We start from the raw sequence: 14,327 nt of genomic DNA on the forward strand, positions 1-14,327 counted from the left end.
ATCAAAGCATTTAGCTTCAGGTGAATTAAAAGGCCATTTTGGAGGCATTTGGAGGGGAGCGATTAATCCCTGGTGTCTAATTTGGTGATGGCAGCATAAAGAGGCACTGTGGTGGCAGCAGGAGGCAATAACGCTGGCCATCCAGCCCCGCCGCTACCTCCTACACCTTACAAATCACCCCGACGCCAGCACACACCACAGGCACCCGCGCTCCACAGGCCCAGCCACCACGGGGTGGGGACAAGGTGGGGTGTGGTGTGGTGGGGTGGGGGTGCTGGAGGGACCAAATTACCCCCCTCCGCCTGGCTGATTGAGTTCCAGAGCATAAAGCTCAGCGGCGAAGCAAGAGTGAGATGATTAGTGTCGTCTGACTGTGCTGCCATCCATCGCCAGCGCCACTGCCCGCCCAGCACCCGCTCCACCACCCCCCCCCCCCTTCCCATCACACCCACCGCCTCGCCACTCGATCGCCGCACATATGGAACCTCAGAGATAAGTGGCTTTGAGTGGGACTAGCGGCAGGTCTGTCAGTCCTGGCTTTCTCTGTTGCTGTTGTCTCTTTTTTTCCCGAAGCTTTTATGGGCCTGATGTCCACAGCCCTTCTGAATCAGTTCCCACCGCCACTGCTGTTACCTTCTGCCACCACACTCGGAGGGGAACAAAGCCTCCTCATGCACTGATTAAAAAGTTGCAACATCTAAAGCGAATCACCCTGTTATGCAGATATGAAACATTAATGTAAGGAGTGTCTATTTTCACATCACTTGTAATATCAAAATCACTTAGACCCACAAACTGCACTTCCAGTAGGCGCAAATGAAAGCCTGACCCTGGTAGTGTTCCACAGTTATCTCCTCTGCAAAACCGGCACAAAGCCTAAGTACTCTTAAGTAGACTATACAGCAGTCCGACATCATGCGCACAAGTAAAAGGCGCTAATTAATTGAGCGCTGAACGAGGGCCTGAGCTCTTGCCCCGACTGTGAGATCCAGCTCGTGGATTGCGGCCCCCAGCGCGGTCTGTTTGTGCATGGGCTGGGCAGATAAGCTAAGGGATTGTCAAGCGGTCATCCAGGCGTAAAGCACTGCGGCGCTGCCGTCCTGCCATACTGACGCGCGGCTCCTAATGAAGCCGTTTGATGGGGCTCAGTGGTCAGGGGAGAGCACACGCAGGCCAGGCGCTGCACCGAGAGGCCCACAGACGCAGGCTGGACTCGGGGTGAAGCTCCGGACCCCCCACTGAGCCCCTAATTGAGGTGGAAGTAGGGTGTTTGAGTCTGGACACAAAGTTGAGACAAAAAAATCTGCGTCTCATCGTGTGTGATCATGGTTCAAGCTAAAGTTTCCAGTTTGGATACGAGAAACAGGGCTGTTAGGATAGTCATGTTGCCCAGGATCTCACTGAGGTGAGCGTGTTTCAAACTCAAACATTTGAATCATTCATTGGCTCCATGTCTCAGAGACTCCAAGCACATCTCTCCTTTCCCATCTCTCTTTGATCTCCTCCAACATGCACCGCGCTGCGCTGCAGTACAGCGTTACTACTGGCGTCCCCAGTGGCCCTGACCACTGCCTCTCTCTCCGTCCATCTCCTCTCCTGTCCGCACGCACACAGCACTCCTACACGGACATGCATGGACACATGCACTGCATACAGGCTGACAAGCTGGCCAACACTTACTACATCTGTTCCCATTTACAAACACTTGTGTAGACTTGCACCCAGGCTCCCGGTGATATACACCCAGGCTGGTACATCAACACTTAGATAGTGCTCTCCCTCTTCAGTTCCAAGTGCATGCACCCACACACATACAGTACATGCATACACACACACACACACACACACACAAACACACACACATGTATAACACACAGGCATGGATGCACATACAGACACGCACACACACACACTCACACACATAGACTCATACTCTCACACACACACACACACACACACACACACATTCTCTCACACAGCTAAAGCCAAACAGCTCCAACACAAGTCTCACCTAGACTGACCCCGGTGTCCCCTCTCCCCCCTCCCACCCCAGGGTTCCCGGCTACAGCGTACGGTCCAGTGGCGGCGGCGGCGGTGGCGGCGGCAGCGCGCGGCTCAGGTAGGGGCTCGCGCGGACGGGGCGGCTACACGGCATACCCGCAGAACGCAGGGGCAGGTAAACGCTCTGTCGGTATTCTGTGTGGCTGCCGCTCTCTCCGTGCTCCTCCTGCACCTCCTCCTCCTCCTCTTGCTCCTGCTCCTTCCTCTTCTGGGTTGATAATATCTCCTGTTCCTTTTGTAATCTCTTTCTCATTGTTTCTCACATAGTTCTTTTTTTCAGTTTTGTTTTGTTGAACTAGTTGTACTAAAACAAACAGCTCATGCCACTAGCACTACTAGCCGCCTTTGTGTTCCCTCTGCCGACTCACACACACACACACACACACACACACACATACTGAAAGTGTGAAGGAGAGGAAAATATGTGGAGGAGAGGAAAAGAGAAGAAGGGATGGATGGACAAAGGAAGGAGGAGAGAGAGAGAGAGAGGAAGAGTGGTGCTCTACTTATGACAGCAGCACTCTCGAGCTACCGGAGGAGTGAGAGGTTGGGCTCTGTTGTTCCTGTCAGCCCACTTAAGCTGAGCTAATTATTTATGCCTTAATGACACACGCACACACACACACACACACACACACACACACACACACACACACAGGGAGATACAGAGGAGTGTGGACCTAGTTTATTTGTTGTTTTCTTTCTTATTTTATTTTATTTTTTGGCAGATCATCTCTAGTTGTGCTTGTCATTCACTTAACCACATGTGCTAGGTAGCTAATTTAGTTAATTACCCTCTCTCTCTTTCTCTCTATCTCTTTCTCTCTCTCCCTCGCTCTGCCTCTCTCTCTCCCACTCTGCCAAATATTGAGTGACTTCAGCACTGAATAACAAGCTCGGCACATTAAAATGCCATGAAACCACTCCCCTCCTCTGCTTGCTTTTGCGCTCTGCCCATTGATTTAGGAGGCAGATAGCTTAATCAGTCAAGCTGACTTTGTCCCACTGTATTGAACAAATAAATTAACAAGACGTGCCACGGCTTAAACTGACATATGGCCTTTTAAGTGTGTGTGTGTGTGTGTGTGTGTGTGTGTGTGTGTGTGTGTGTGTGTGTGTGTGTGTGTGTGTGTGTGTGTGTGTGTGTGTGTGTGTGTGTGTGTGTATGTGTATCCAGGTTCAAGTGTGTAAGTGTGTGCGAGCATGAGTGTATGTGTCTGTGTTTGTACATATCTGTGTGTATTTGAGGGAGACCTTATTTGACTGACCATAAATCATGTGTCATGATGGGTGAATGGTAGCCACTGTGCTGCATTCTGAGGACCTATACAACATATTCAATACACATTCAGACATTCAACATTAAACACTCTCTACACTCTCTCAATCTTTGACCCTCGCTCTGTCTCTCTCTCTCTCTCTCACTCTCTCTCTCTCTCTCTTTCTGTCTGTCTGCTAGCACCTGCCTATACACACCCTGCCATTCAGCCCCAGTGTAACTCGGTGACAGCCGTAAAATGGATTTCCAAATGTCCATCAGCGGCACTCCCCAAAAGTGCCGGAACAAATGTATCTGGTGGAATTCTAACTAATCAGGTCATGCTTTTCTTCTCAATCAGGCAACTTTGATTTGATGGCGAGAACTCAAGCAAAACAAATAAACAAATATAAATAAATAAACACACAACAACATGCTGTGACCAAAAGCGGTCTTTTTTCAGTGCTGGTCTGGAAGCGTCTTGGCTGTTTGGCTTGTTTGGGCTTTAATTACACAGGGGTTTGATGTGGCAGGTCAAATCAGTTACCTCCAAGATAATTGAAATCCAGCCTCAGTGAAATGAGTCAGGTGGTGTGAGCCTGTGTGTGTGCCACACACACAATCAAGCACACACACACACAATCAAGCACACATCAACAACTTAACACACACAGACACATGCACACATCAGCTGCGTAACGTGTGTGCACAGGCACACACACACACACACACACAAGGGTGTCCAGGCCATCAGAGGCTTAAATGCTTGATCCACCAGCTGTGTGTGTGTGTGTGTGTGTGTGTGGCGCTATACTCTCCCTCTGATGCTCCAGCTGCTGTGAAGTGACTGTGCCGCTGCAGAAGGGCCCAGCCATAGAGACGCTGGAGCGCTGACATTTACTTGTGACCTTTTCCACGCGGCTCCATCATCTAAAAGCCCCACGCACGCACGCACGCCGCCGCAGCACACTGCTGCACTCCTGCTGTGCATATATTTACTGATATGGGATTGAGCTCCTCTGATGCTCCTGAGGGTGTTTGAAGTGCTAGATCACTTAACACCAGCACCAGTTTAAAACCAGGCGAGGGTGGGGGACTGTTTGTGTGTGTGTGTGTGTGTACGTTCGTGCCTGTCCACACGTGTGTATGTGTGTGTGTGTGTGTGTATGTGTGGTATGCGTATACACAGCTGTTTCAACATCTCCTTGTGCGGGCTTTTGTTTGCATTGTGCAGTTGTGGAGATGCTAAGATGGAGCTCTCCACCCAGCCAGCCTCTGGCCTGTAGTAGCTGGCTGATGTTGGGGGGTGAGGTGGGGTGAGGTGAGAGGTGGCCGAGGACGGCTTCCACTGGCCAAGATTAGGACAGGCGATTAGAGAGAGCCGCCTAGACTCCGCCTACTTCCCCTAGATCTTAACCAGTTTGAACCCAACTCAATTTGTCACGCCCAGGACGAGCCGCTTTCATCCGGTGAAGCAGCATTTGTTCCGTGTCATAAATCAAAGGCGCATATGCACGTCTGCAATGAGCAGGAGGACGACGTCAAGGGCGGCGGTCAGATGATGAAACGGCCCGTGGAGGCCACGTCTGATTCTCAGCGGCGCTGTCTGTCTGTCTCCCTGCGGCCCGTGGCAGCCTGATGCGGGGGCTCACCCGGGCTGTCTTAAAGTGGCACGCAGCAGTGGCCCATCCAGCTGAGGGCACGCAGGGCACACGCAGCACACAATGGGACAGCAGCCCTAATTGGTTATGGAATATGCATTTGAGCGTGCTCGTTATCGCCACGACGATTATGTTGTTATAAAATAAAACATTACCGTGCATTATATGGTAGTTTTATGTGAGAATAAAACTACCCCATGTATCACCTGATACAGTCCCCGTTCACCTCGCACTTAACTTAATGAAGCCAATTGCCATTTCAAAAGGATAATGCCACCTTTCCTGGTGTGATCACTGAATCTGGTATTGCTGGTGAAAATCCTATTAGCTGTGGACTTGTGATGTCTTATTCAGAAGCACATGGGTGTTCTGATCTCCCTCCACACTTCCCCAGTGTCCAGTGCTGGCAAATGACTCAGCAGACACTCATTCAGAGTGCCTACTAACAATCCACACGTCTCATAGTGATCAGACTCTACTAACAATCCACACGTCTCATAGTGATCAGACTCTATTAACAATCCACACGTCTCATAGTGATCAGACTCTACTAACAATCCACACGTCTTATAGTGATCAGACTCTATTAACAATCCACACGTCTTATAGTGATCAGACTCTATTAACAATCCACACGTCTTATAGTGATCAGACTCTACTAACAATCCACACGTCTTATAGTGATCAGACTCTATTAACAATCCACACGTCTTATAGTGATCAGACTCTATTAACAATCCACACGTCTTATAGTGATCAGACTCTACTAACAATCCACACGTCTTATAGTGATCAGACTCTACTAACAATCCACACGTCTCATAGTGATCAGACTCTACTAACAATCCACACGTCTCATAGGGATTCTCAGGCATGTAAAAGTGTGTCTGGTCACTGCAAGTTTTAGAGAGAGGAGGTGAGATCTCATTAGAAATATGTACAGTAGCCTCCCATTATATGGACAAAGAGAAATAGAGAGGTGGAGGAATAGGAAAGAAAAAGAAAAAAGAAGAAGGTGAAGAACGTGCCATTCCCTCTTGATCCAGGGGCAGTGTGGTAGATTAAAGACTCCTCTATTCCTCCTCTGGTATAATGCAGTGCCCCTGGCGCCATTTTAAAAACATTAGCCCCGTGCTTTAATTCCCATGTAGCCTCCATTTTGCATTTGAATAATGTGATCAGCTTAGCTACTGCCTGAGCAGCAGCACTGCCCTCTCCGTCCTGGTTAGTCTCCAATGTGTCTTTCCTCACTGTAGGCATTCTGCCTCCCCTTCTTCCCAGGAACAGCAGTGCAGCTGTGTACAGCTACATTTGCACTGAAGACTTAACCTTCATGAGAAACTCACATTTATAGTATCAGTAAAATGACTAATCATACCACACTTGCACACAGGGAAGAGGAGATATTAAACCCATACATTAGTCATTAGTGACGCTATTTCAGAGTACAAAGCCCAGCCAGTGAGAAGGGAAAAGCATATGGGGAGAAGATCTCTATGTGTGATATGTACTAATTATCTTACATGAGAGTAGGGAGGCTTGGACGTCAACAGTTAATGGATATGATAGTGACCATTGCACTGTGTAGTCCTCCTCTCCTCTCTTCCTCACATGGAGGGTGTTTCCAGCACTTCTTTAAGCGTCCTTTTCTCTGCAGCCCCCTCCATTCCTGCCGCTCACACCCCCCTTCACTCAGCCACTCAGCACTGCCTGTGTTTGGCTTGCCACAGCCTCTCTTTACTAGGCATTTGGGTGTGGGAACGTGTGGGACTGTTTCTCTGAACAATATTGTTTTGTTTGTTTTGTACTTTTTGTTGTCCTATAAAGCTGAGTTAGGTCTTAGTCCACCCCTCTATCTCTGAGTTTTTATTAGGCTTTCTCACCGACGTCATCTGGTTTGTGTTTGGAGTAATGGGTCTGGTGGTATTTGCCGAGCTGTAGACAGATATCAATTTCATTGTTTGATTGTGAGATTTCTGTGCTTTTCTTACCAATTTTTGGCCTGTGGTGAATGATGTTTCGTTAAACAGATATTCACTGGTATCCTTAGAGCCAGAATACACTTCTTTCAAAATCTCTGAAATAACAAAACGACTGGGAAGTAGCTATTTGCTGAGATCCATTAGACTGTCCACAGAGCAAAAGCGAGTGAGAGGATGTCTAGTGAAATAAACCAATTTGTGCGTCCTCTCCAGTGGATCTCTGCTGTAAGGCAGTGGGCAACAGCTCTGATTATCTACTGTACTTTCAAAAACGAGTGAATGCTCTAGTTTGGCTCAAGCATCCTAGTTCTTGCTCTTTGGTGTATTCCTACAAACGACACATACACATAGAATTCCATCTGTGCATGTACTGTAGGGGCACAAAGCCGCTCACAGTACTCCATCTAGACATGGAAATGGCTTTATGCACAAACCTGCATCAGAATCCCAGACCTGTCCACACACTCATTCTGCCCTTAGCACATGCCTCACATAACCTATTCACCTCTTCTTACACATAGAAAAACACAAAACACACTCACCTTTTACCTGTTCTGTTCACACATTCGCAGGCTGTGTATTTGTGTGTGTGTGTGTGTGTGTGTGTGTGTGTGTGTGTGTGTGTGTGTGTGTGTGTGTGTGTGTGTGTGTGTGTGTGTGTGTGTGTGAAATGGTGATGGTAGCGGCAATGGTGGTACACTGTCACTCTGCATTAGGGCAGCACAGCAGACAGGTCCGCTCCCACAGCTGAGCCTCTCTCCCTGCTCTGACTCCCCTCACCTCTCCTCCCCTCTCTTCCTCACCTCCTCCCCTCTCCTCTCCTCTCCGCGCCAAGCCAGGCAGCCGCTCTGCAGGTGTAAACTAGGCCATCGGCACCCCTCCACCCCATCCCCACCCCCACCCCCCTCTCCTCTCCCTCCGTCCCTCCACCTGATGACACCCAGCAGCGGCTGCTGGAAATGTGAAATGCGGCGCTCATATACGTCTGTCGCCTCCCCATGATGAAGACAGATGTGTTTTCTCCTTCTCACCGCTGCCATTGTGCAGACGCTGTTTTATTTATTTATTTTTTTATAGGGAACCTGTCCAGTTTTTGATGTGATGTGTTTGCGTGACATGTGTGTGTGTGTGTGTGTGTGTGTGTGTGTGTGTGTGTGTGTGTCTGTTTGTGTGAGTCCCCGTGTGTCCGTGTGCGGCATGCATATGAGCATCTGTGTGCATGGTTGTGTCTGAGTCTGTGTGTGGCATAGATGTGAGTGTGTGTGTGTGTGTGAGTGTGTCCTTACTTGTGTGAGTGAGTGCGCCTGCAAGCTGGAGATAGCCAGTGATCAGTCAGTGGACAGGATGTTAATGCTTCTCCACCAAATATTACGGATATTTCCTGTATTAAATATCCATTATGCAGGCCTATCTGAACACCAAATGACACACCATTATCTATGGATTATTTATGAAACATGTTCGCCATCTTAGGGGAGGAGAGAGATTGTCTGGCTGATAATTAGTCACCTAAATAGAAAAAGGGCTGTTTCACATGGAATGGGGAAGCCACTTCAGGCAGTGAGGCTGGGTACTGTAGCAAAGCTGCTGATGGAGTTTGCTAATTAGAGATGATCCCTAATTGTATCCTAATTTGGAAACACATTTGATAAGGTTATTGACACCCTCTTCACAAAGAGTGTCAGAGAGAACTCTCATTGACTTGCGCGCACAGCAACATACGCACGCTTCGCAAATGCACCCGACCACCCAAACACACACACACACACACACACAGACAGACCACACACACACACACACAGAGATAGAGAGAGAGAGACCACACACACACACTCACTCACATACAGAGAGAGAGACACATACACACACAAACTCACACACACATAAATTGAGTTCATAAATGGAGTGGCGCGTGTCTCGGAGAGAGGGATTGCAGGGTCAGTGCTTTTAAAAAAATGACAGTGTTTTGTTAGAGAGCACAGATTCCCCACTCGGCTGCCCTCTGATGTATTCACCATCTGTGACATCCTCCGCCTGAACTAGATGATTGTGTGAAATGTTATTTCCAAGGTTGGCACTGGTCCTTGAAGGTGCCTCTTTTTTTCTCCTCTGGATAGTGCTCCAAACTCACCGTGCAAAAATGTCAGCCCTTTTTCCTCCCCACCCTTGCCATATTCGTTGTGAAAAGCTATGGTCCGAGTTTTAAAAAGGCAATATTTTGCTTACATCAACAGGCAGATTGTTGTTGCAGTGCTGACAAGTCGGGTTTGAAGCTGCGTTTCACACTCAGTGACTCATTTTGGCTGCCGAGCATCATGCAGATTTCAGAATGGGCTCCCAAAATCCTCCCTAGTTAGCTGCTGCCTGTTTTCAATTCCCTCCCTCAGAATACACCGCTGATTTTATTGTGATGATCCGGAGACTGACATTTAGACATTTCGATGCTATGATAGGTATTTTTACTCTGCTGATTGCAGTGTTTCTTTATGAGAAAGAGAGAGCTTCTACATTGTGCCTGCCCCAGTAATGCTACATCTTCTATGGCTAATTGCAGTAGAAATGAAAACCACCCTATGCTTATTTTTTGCTCAAATATTCATTTAGAAGTAATTCAAGTCTACATAAAGCATGCGCGGGTGAGATGTGGATGCACGCAGGAGAAGGCAGTCTCTGTGTGCTGTTGTTTTGCACCTGTTCAGAAGGTGCCCTCATTTTTCCCTGCAGTGAACTCTAATACTGACCCCTAGTGTTCTACATCAGCACTTCATAGGTGTGGGCAGAGCATGGGCCCTGCTACAGCACAGAGGACAGAAACAAGCCTGGCCCTGTCCAGCTATTCTTTTCCTTTTTAAAGGCAAACCTAGACAGCTCCTTGCAGCAGTGTCCACTTTCCCATCGCCACACTGTCATCAGACTGTTCCATAAACACAGAGAGACTGGCCGCTAACGTTCCCGTTCTCTCCGCCCATGTGTATGAGGCTTGCGCAAAGCTCAGGGGGTGGTGGTCGCAGAGCAGATCATCGTCTTTACATCTAAGTGAACCTGACACGGTCGATTGCGTTAACACAGCACGCATGTGTATGCGCGGGCGGCGGCGGTGGCGGCGGAGAGAGAGAGCCTCACGGGCGATCCCTGCCCAGGCCCTGAGGCACGCTTGGGCAGGGCGTGATGTGTGACCTAATGCAGCGAAAGGACCCTGGAGAGGGGGCCGTGGGGCCGATGTGGAAAAATAAAAGCAATATCTCTTTTACTCGCTCTCTCCCTCCTCCTCCTCCTCTTTTCCCCTTACTGCTCTTTCCCTCCCCTTTTCTTCATCCCTCTCTCTCCCACCCTGCGAGGCCTGTGTAATCACCCTAGGGGCCTGGAGATGTCACCAGGCAGTAGGGCCGCTGCTCTTTGGTGTAGCAGCAGTAATTAGCCGGCGGACTAGATGACAGCTCCGAGGCGAGGATATGAAAGCCTTCTGCTGGAGCCCACGCTACTGTACGCTGACAAATGGCCTCAGTCGCTGCTCTTAAAAGCTGATAAAGCGGTCGCTTCTCTTAGGTGCCCGGCCATCCTTTGGCTTATTTGGATTCATGCTTTGCGTGTTTGTTTGGTTTTCTTTCCCCTCAGCAGACAGTGTTTTTGATATCACAGTAAGAAAGACACTGACAGACGCATAGAGAGGGAATGAGCCAGAAGAAAAAGACAGAGTAATGGAATGTTTTGCAAGCAGGGAAAGAGAAAGAGAGATGGAGTGAGAGGTGGAAAAGGAGGTATATAGAGCGATCTTGGTTCTGTGGAGGCTAAGGTTTAAAGTGGACAGGCGGTTGGGTGTGTGGTCCTGATGGTGGAGTTTGATAGTGAATATGTATGACCCTGTGGGCAGAGGTATGAGGCCAGTGGAGGGTGACATCAGTGGCTCTTCCTCATCACACTCCTGCAGATGTTTCACACATCTGAGTCGAACGAATCTCTTTCATGTGGTCTGGGCACGATGGCGCTCCATTGTGTTGCTTCTGCCCCATCCCTTCCTGCATCCTTCCTGTCTTCACCCACCGCACCCCTCATGCCAGTCCCTGTAGCGTAGCGTAGCGTAGCGTAGCGCGCCCCCGGAAAGCAGCAGTGACTAATAGATGGAGTGGAGATGGAGCGCGTGCAGCCACCACACCCACCTGGGTCTGTGCGCGCTGCTGAGGCGAGACTCTATTCATCAAGTCAGACAAGATGCGCTCACACATCCATCTCCTGCCTGAGAACTCCGTAGCCCGCGCGCTATCAAGCAACAGTGTCGTCCTGTGTTTCTGCCTTTGAGGGGAGAGCAAACAGATAGACACAGCGCAGGCTGGAGAGAAGAGGAGCTTGTCCAACAGAATATATATTTTTTTGTCTTGACGTTAGAGTTTGTGCTCAGTAGTTTTTCAAGTTAGGTGAGCATGAAGGCAATTACTTTTTCACAAAATTGTGCAATTGCAGATAAGAGATGTTTGTCAATGTTGACTGTATTATACAGATGGTCTTTTCAAATGTGTATTCTTTTTTTCTTCCCACCTCCTCTGAAAGTTCCTGTGATACCTGCTAAGACATCAATCATGCAAAGCTCCAGTCCGCACCAGGCAGAGCTACTACAGCAGGCTGGGGGAGGCACATCAGAGGGGAGACGCTACGCTGGCAACTTTGATGTCTCAGAAACTGTACATATGTAATTCCCAGCTATCTCCCGGCCTCGGCAGCGCGCGCTCGGTCAAACTAAAGCATTTGCATGTGCAGAGAAAGGGAAAATCACCTGGCAGCCACACTCTGGTTGCCTCGGCGTTTCCAGATGGTGGGCTTATTCAGTGTCTGTAGTCGGGAAGTGAGAGTGAGCTTTCTCACAGCATTTATTCCACCTCTTAAGCAGATCGGGCCGTCGTTAGTTGAGAGATGCCTGAGTCTTTTTTTTTTTTTTTTTTCCAGCATGTTTTGTCGTTATTAGATGAGACCTCCACAGCTCATTTGTGTGTGTCAAAGAAACAAAGCTGCCAGGTGTGTTTGCTGTGTAGGGGCGAATGTCACTTTCATTTTTTATTCCATGTCACTGAAATTAATGCGGCGTTGGAGGGCTTGCACGTATTGCACCAAAGGGACTGTTTCATTGTGTTTGATCAGAGACAAGGGAATGGTAGACAAATGGAAATATCTCATTCCCCCTTTCTCTCTCTCTTTCTCACTCTCTTTTTCTCTCCCTCGTTCTCACTCCCGGCCTCCCGGGGGGGGGGGGGGTCATAACGCCTCGCTTTGTAAAAGGTCTTCATTTGTTTGTTGTTAAAGATCTAATTAAGAAGATGAGAGGAAATGGAATGAGACAGCGGCTTTGGTCTAATTAAGAGCCAGGGACCTAAGATCACTTTGAACCTCAAGGACACGCCGCTATTAACAGCCCCCATCAGAAATGGATTTCAAAAACCTAAAGAGCATTTCTCTCCCCTCTCTCCCTCTCCTTCAGCTCTCGTTGCTCTTAAAGCGACTTCAAATGGGGCCCCTGCTTGAGTGGGCATTCCCCAGCCTTTACTGAGCAGGCACAAGCACTTGAGACCAGTGTAGACGGATGTCTCGTTCAGGTACATTTACAGGCTATTTTGTTTATTAATTAATCTCAAGGGAAAAGTGAAGTGAATGTGCTATCAAAGCGCTGCACTGGGAATTCATTTGTGTGTTTGATCTCACTTGTGTCATGACATTCAATTAAAAAGACCTTGTTAATCGTCTAGGTGTTGGGAACAACAGGTCAAGGAACTGTTATATAACATACTGCCTTGTTTCTTTTTTTTCACTGTCCAACCAGAGAGTCTAGTTAGGCTTCCACAGCAGAGCACCACCACCCCCACACTCCTGCCATTAGAATGGGCTCCTCTTTGTTGTACTGTAGCCTTAAATCAAATTTTGCAATCACAGAGACATTGTAAAGAGCAACAAAAAATCTTGATGATTTCTCTGCCATGGAAATTGCTTTTTGCCAAGAAGAGAGAGAGAGAGGATAGAGAGAAAGAAAAAGAGAGAAAAAAAGGAGGTTAATCAGAGACAAGCATCAGAAACATCAATGTGGATGGATGACTCGGCTCAGACAGTTTTGTATTCTGTGTGTATTCCTGCGAGACTTTTGTCACTGCTGTAAGGGCTCTGAGATGACTAAACAGCTTAGACCTGTGCAACTGAAGTAGGCTACTGTGTGTGGAGAGAGGAGGCGTGCCGCTGGGTACGTACTGTAGGTGGTGATGTTTGGCCAAAGGGTTAGTTTTGGTGGTCAAAAGAAAACAGCCTTTCATGGGCTATGTATGACTGACACTGTGCGTGTGTGTGTGTGTCTGTGTCTGTGTGTGCGCGTGTGTGTGTGTGTGTACCCGTATGCAGTACATGGGCTGGGGAAGGTGTAATCCATGGTGAGTTTGATGGTCTGTTTCACTGCTCTTTAAATCCTTGCCTTGTTGGCCACTCTTAAACTCATTAGTGCGCTGTAACAAGAGAATCACTGAAACTGATGAGTGTGCAGCCGCCCACCCAGCTCTCCCTGGTCAGTGTAGCCGTGCGGTCCGTCCAGCCCAGCACCCACTCAGACGGCCATGGGAAGGAGGTGGACAAACAGCAAGGAGGGGCACGATCACTCATCGCAATGACACAGAGCGTTTGACTCTCTCCTCCATAAATAGACACAACAGCACACTTAGTGCTCTCATTTCTAGCCTTTAATGCATCATGTTTATCATCCAGACTTACAGTGTAGGACCTTATAGGGGGGAGGCTATTTTTTCAAACTGATTTCCTGCCATTACATGAGTAATAAGAAACTCTCTATCACTTAATAAACCCCTCAAAGCTCCATTTTCCCCCCTGAAATTTATTTGGGCTGTTTATTTTATGTGGGCAACATGGGAAAACTGCCATATATTTGGCCCATAATTTGGGGGAGCTGGCGATCTGCCAAGCAGCAGAGGAATAAATACCATAAAGTGTTTTCCTTTTTTTGCGGACTGTGGCGGCATGTGTGCCGTTCCAAATGGGAAGCCATTTCTCTTGTTTATACAGTGTTTGGCAGGCCTTTGATGGTCTAATTATTATTTACTAGGCGTGTGACAGCTCTGTTGGTCATCTGTGCCATTTTAAAACACATATGGCAGGAGAAAACAAAGTGTGAACTTCCAAGGTGGTGTCAAGCTGTAATTGAGCTGCAGCTTCTGGCTGTTTGAACGCACACATTCACACACACACACACACACACACACACACACACACACAGGTATCTGCCTAAGCACTTTTGTGTCCTTGTGTTGTAGTTCTGTCTCATGGAGGTGTAGCTTTAGTGGTGTGCAGGGGGAGGCACCATAAAAAACATTTGGTCTTCATTTT

At 48.2% G+C, this 14,327-nt stretch overlaps 1 protein-coding gene across 10 annotated transcripts in view; it reads left to right on the forward strand.

Moving 5' to 3' along the window:
• msi2b (musashi RNA-binding protein 2b) overlaps positions 1-14,327 on the forward strand; it is a 226,662-nt gene that overhangs the window by 195,638 nt on the left and 16,697 nt on the right. For 7 of the 10 annotated variants that reach the window (XM_076281916.1, XM_076281917.1, XM_076281918.1 and 4 more), the window contains exon 11: positions 2,054-2,176. The exons of 2 other annotated variants lie outside the window; for them this stretch is intronic. In XM_076281916.1, the coding sequence (XP_076138031.1) occupies positions 2,054-2,176 (123 nt within the window). The remainder of the gene's footprint in view (positions 1-2,053; positions 2,177-14,327) is intronic. One more of the 10 variants, XM_076281919.1, reaches the window with a different exon arrangement.

This window comes from Alosa pseudoharengus, unplaced genomic scaffold (assembly GCF_046254945.1).
Source record: "Alosa pseudoharengus isolate Yale_2024_CS ecotype anadromous, Long Island Sound unplaced genomic scaffold, YU_APseudo_1.1 YU_APseudo_1.1_scf_13, whole genome shotgun sequence".
In the NCBI taxonomy this organism is placed as follows: Eukaryota; Metazoa; Chordata; class Actinopteri; order Clupeiformes; family Clupeidae; genus Alosa; species Alosa pseudoharengus.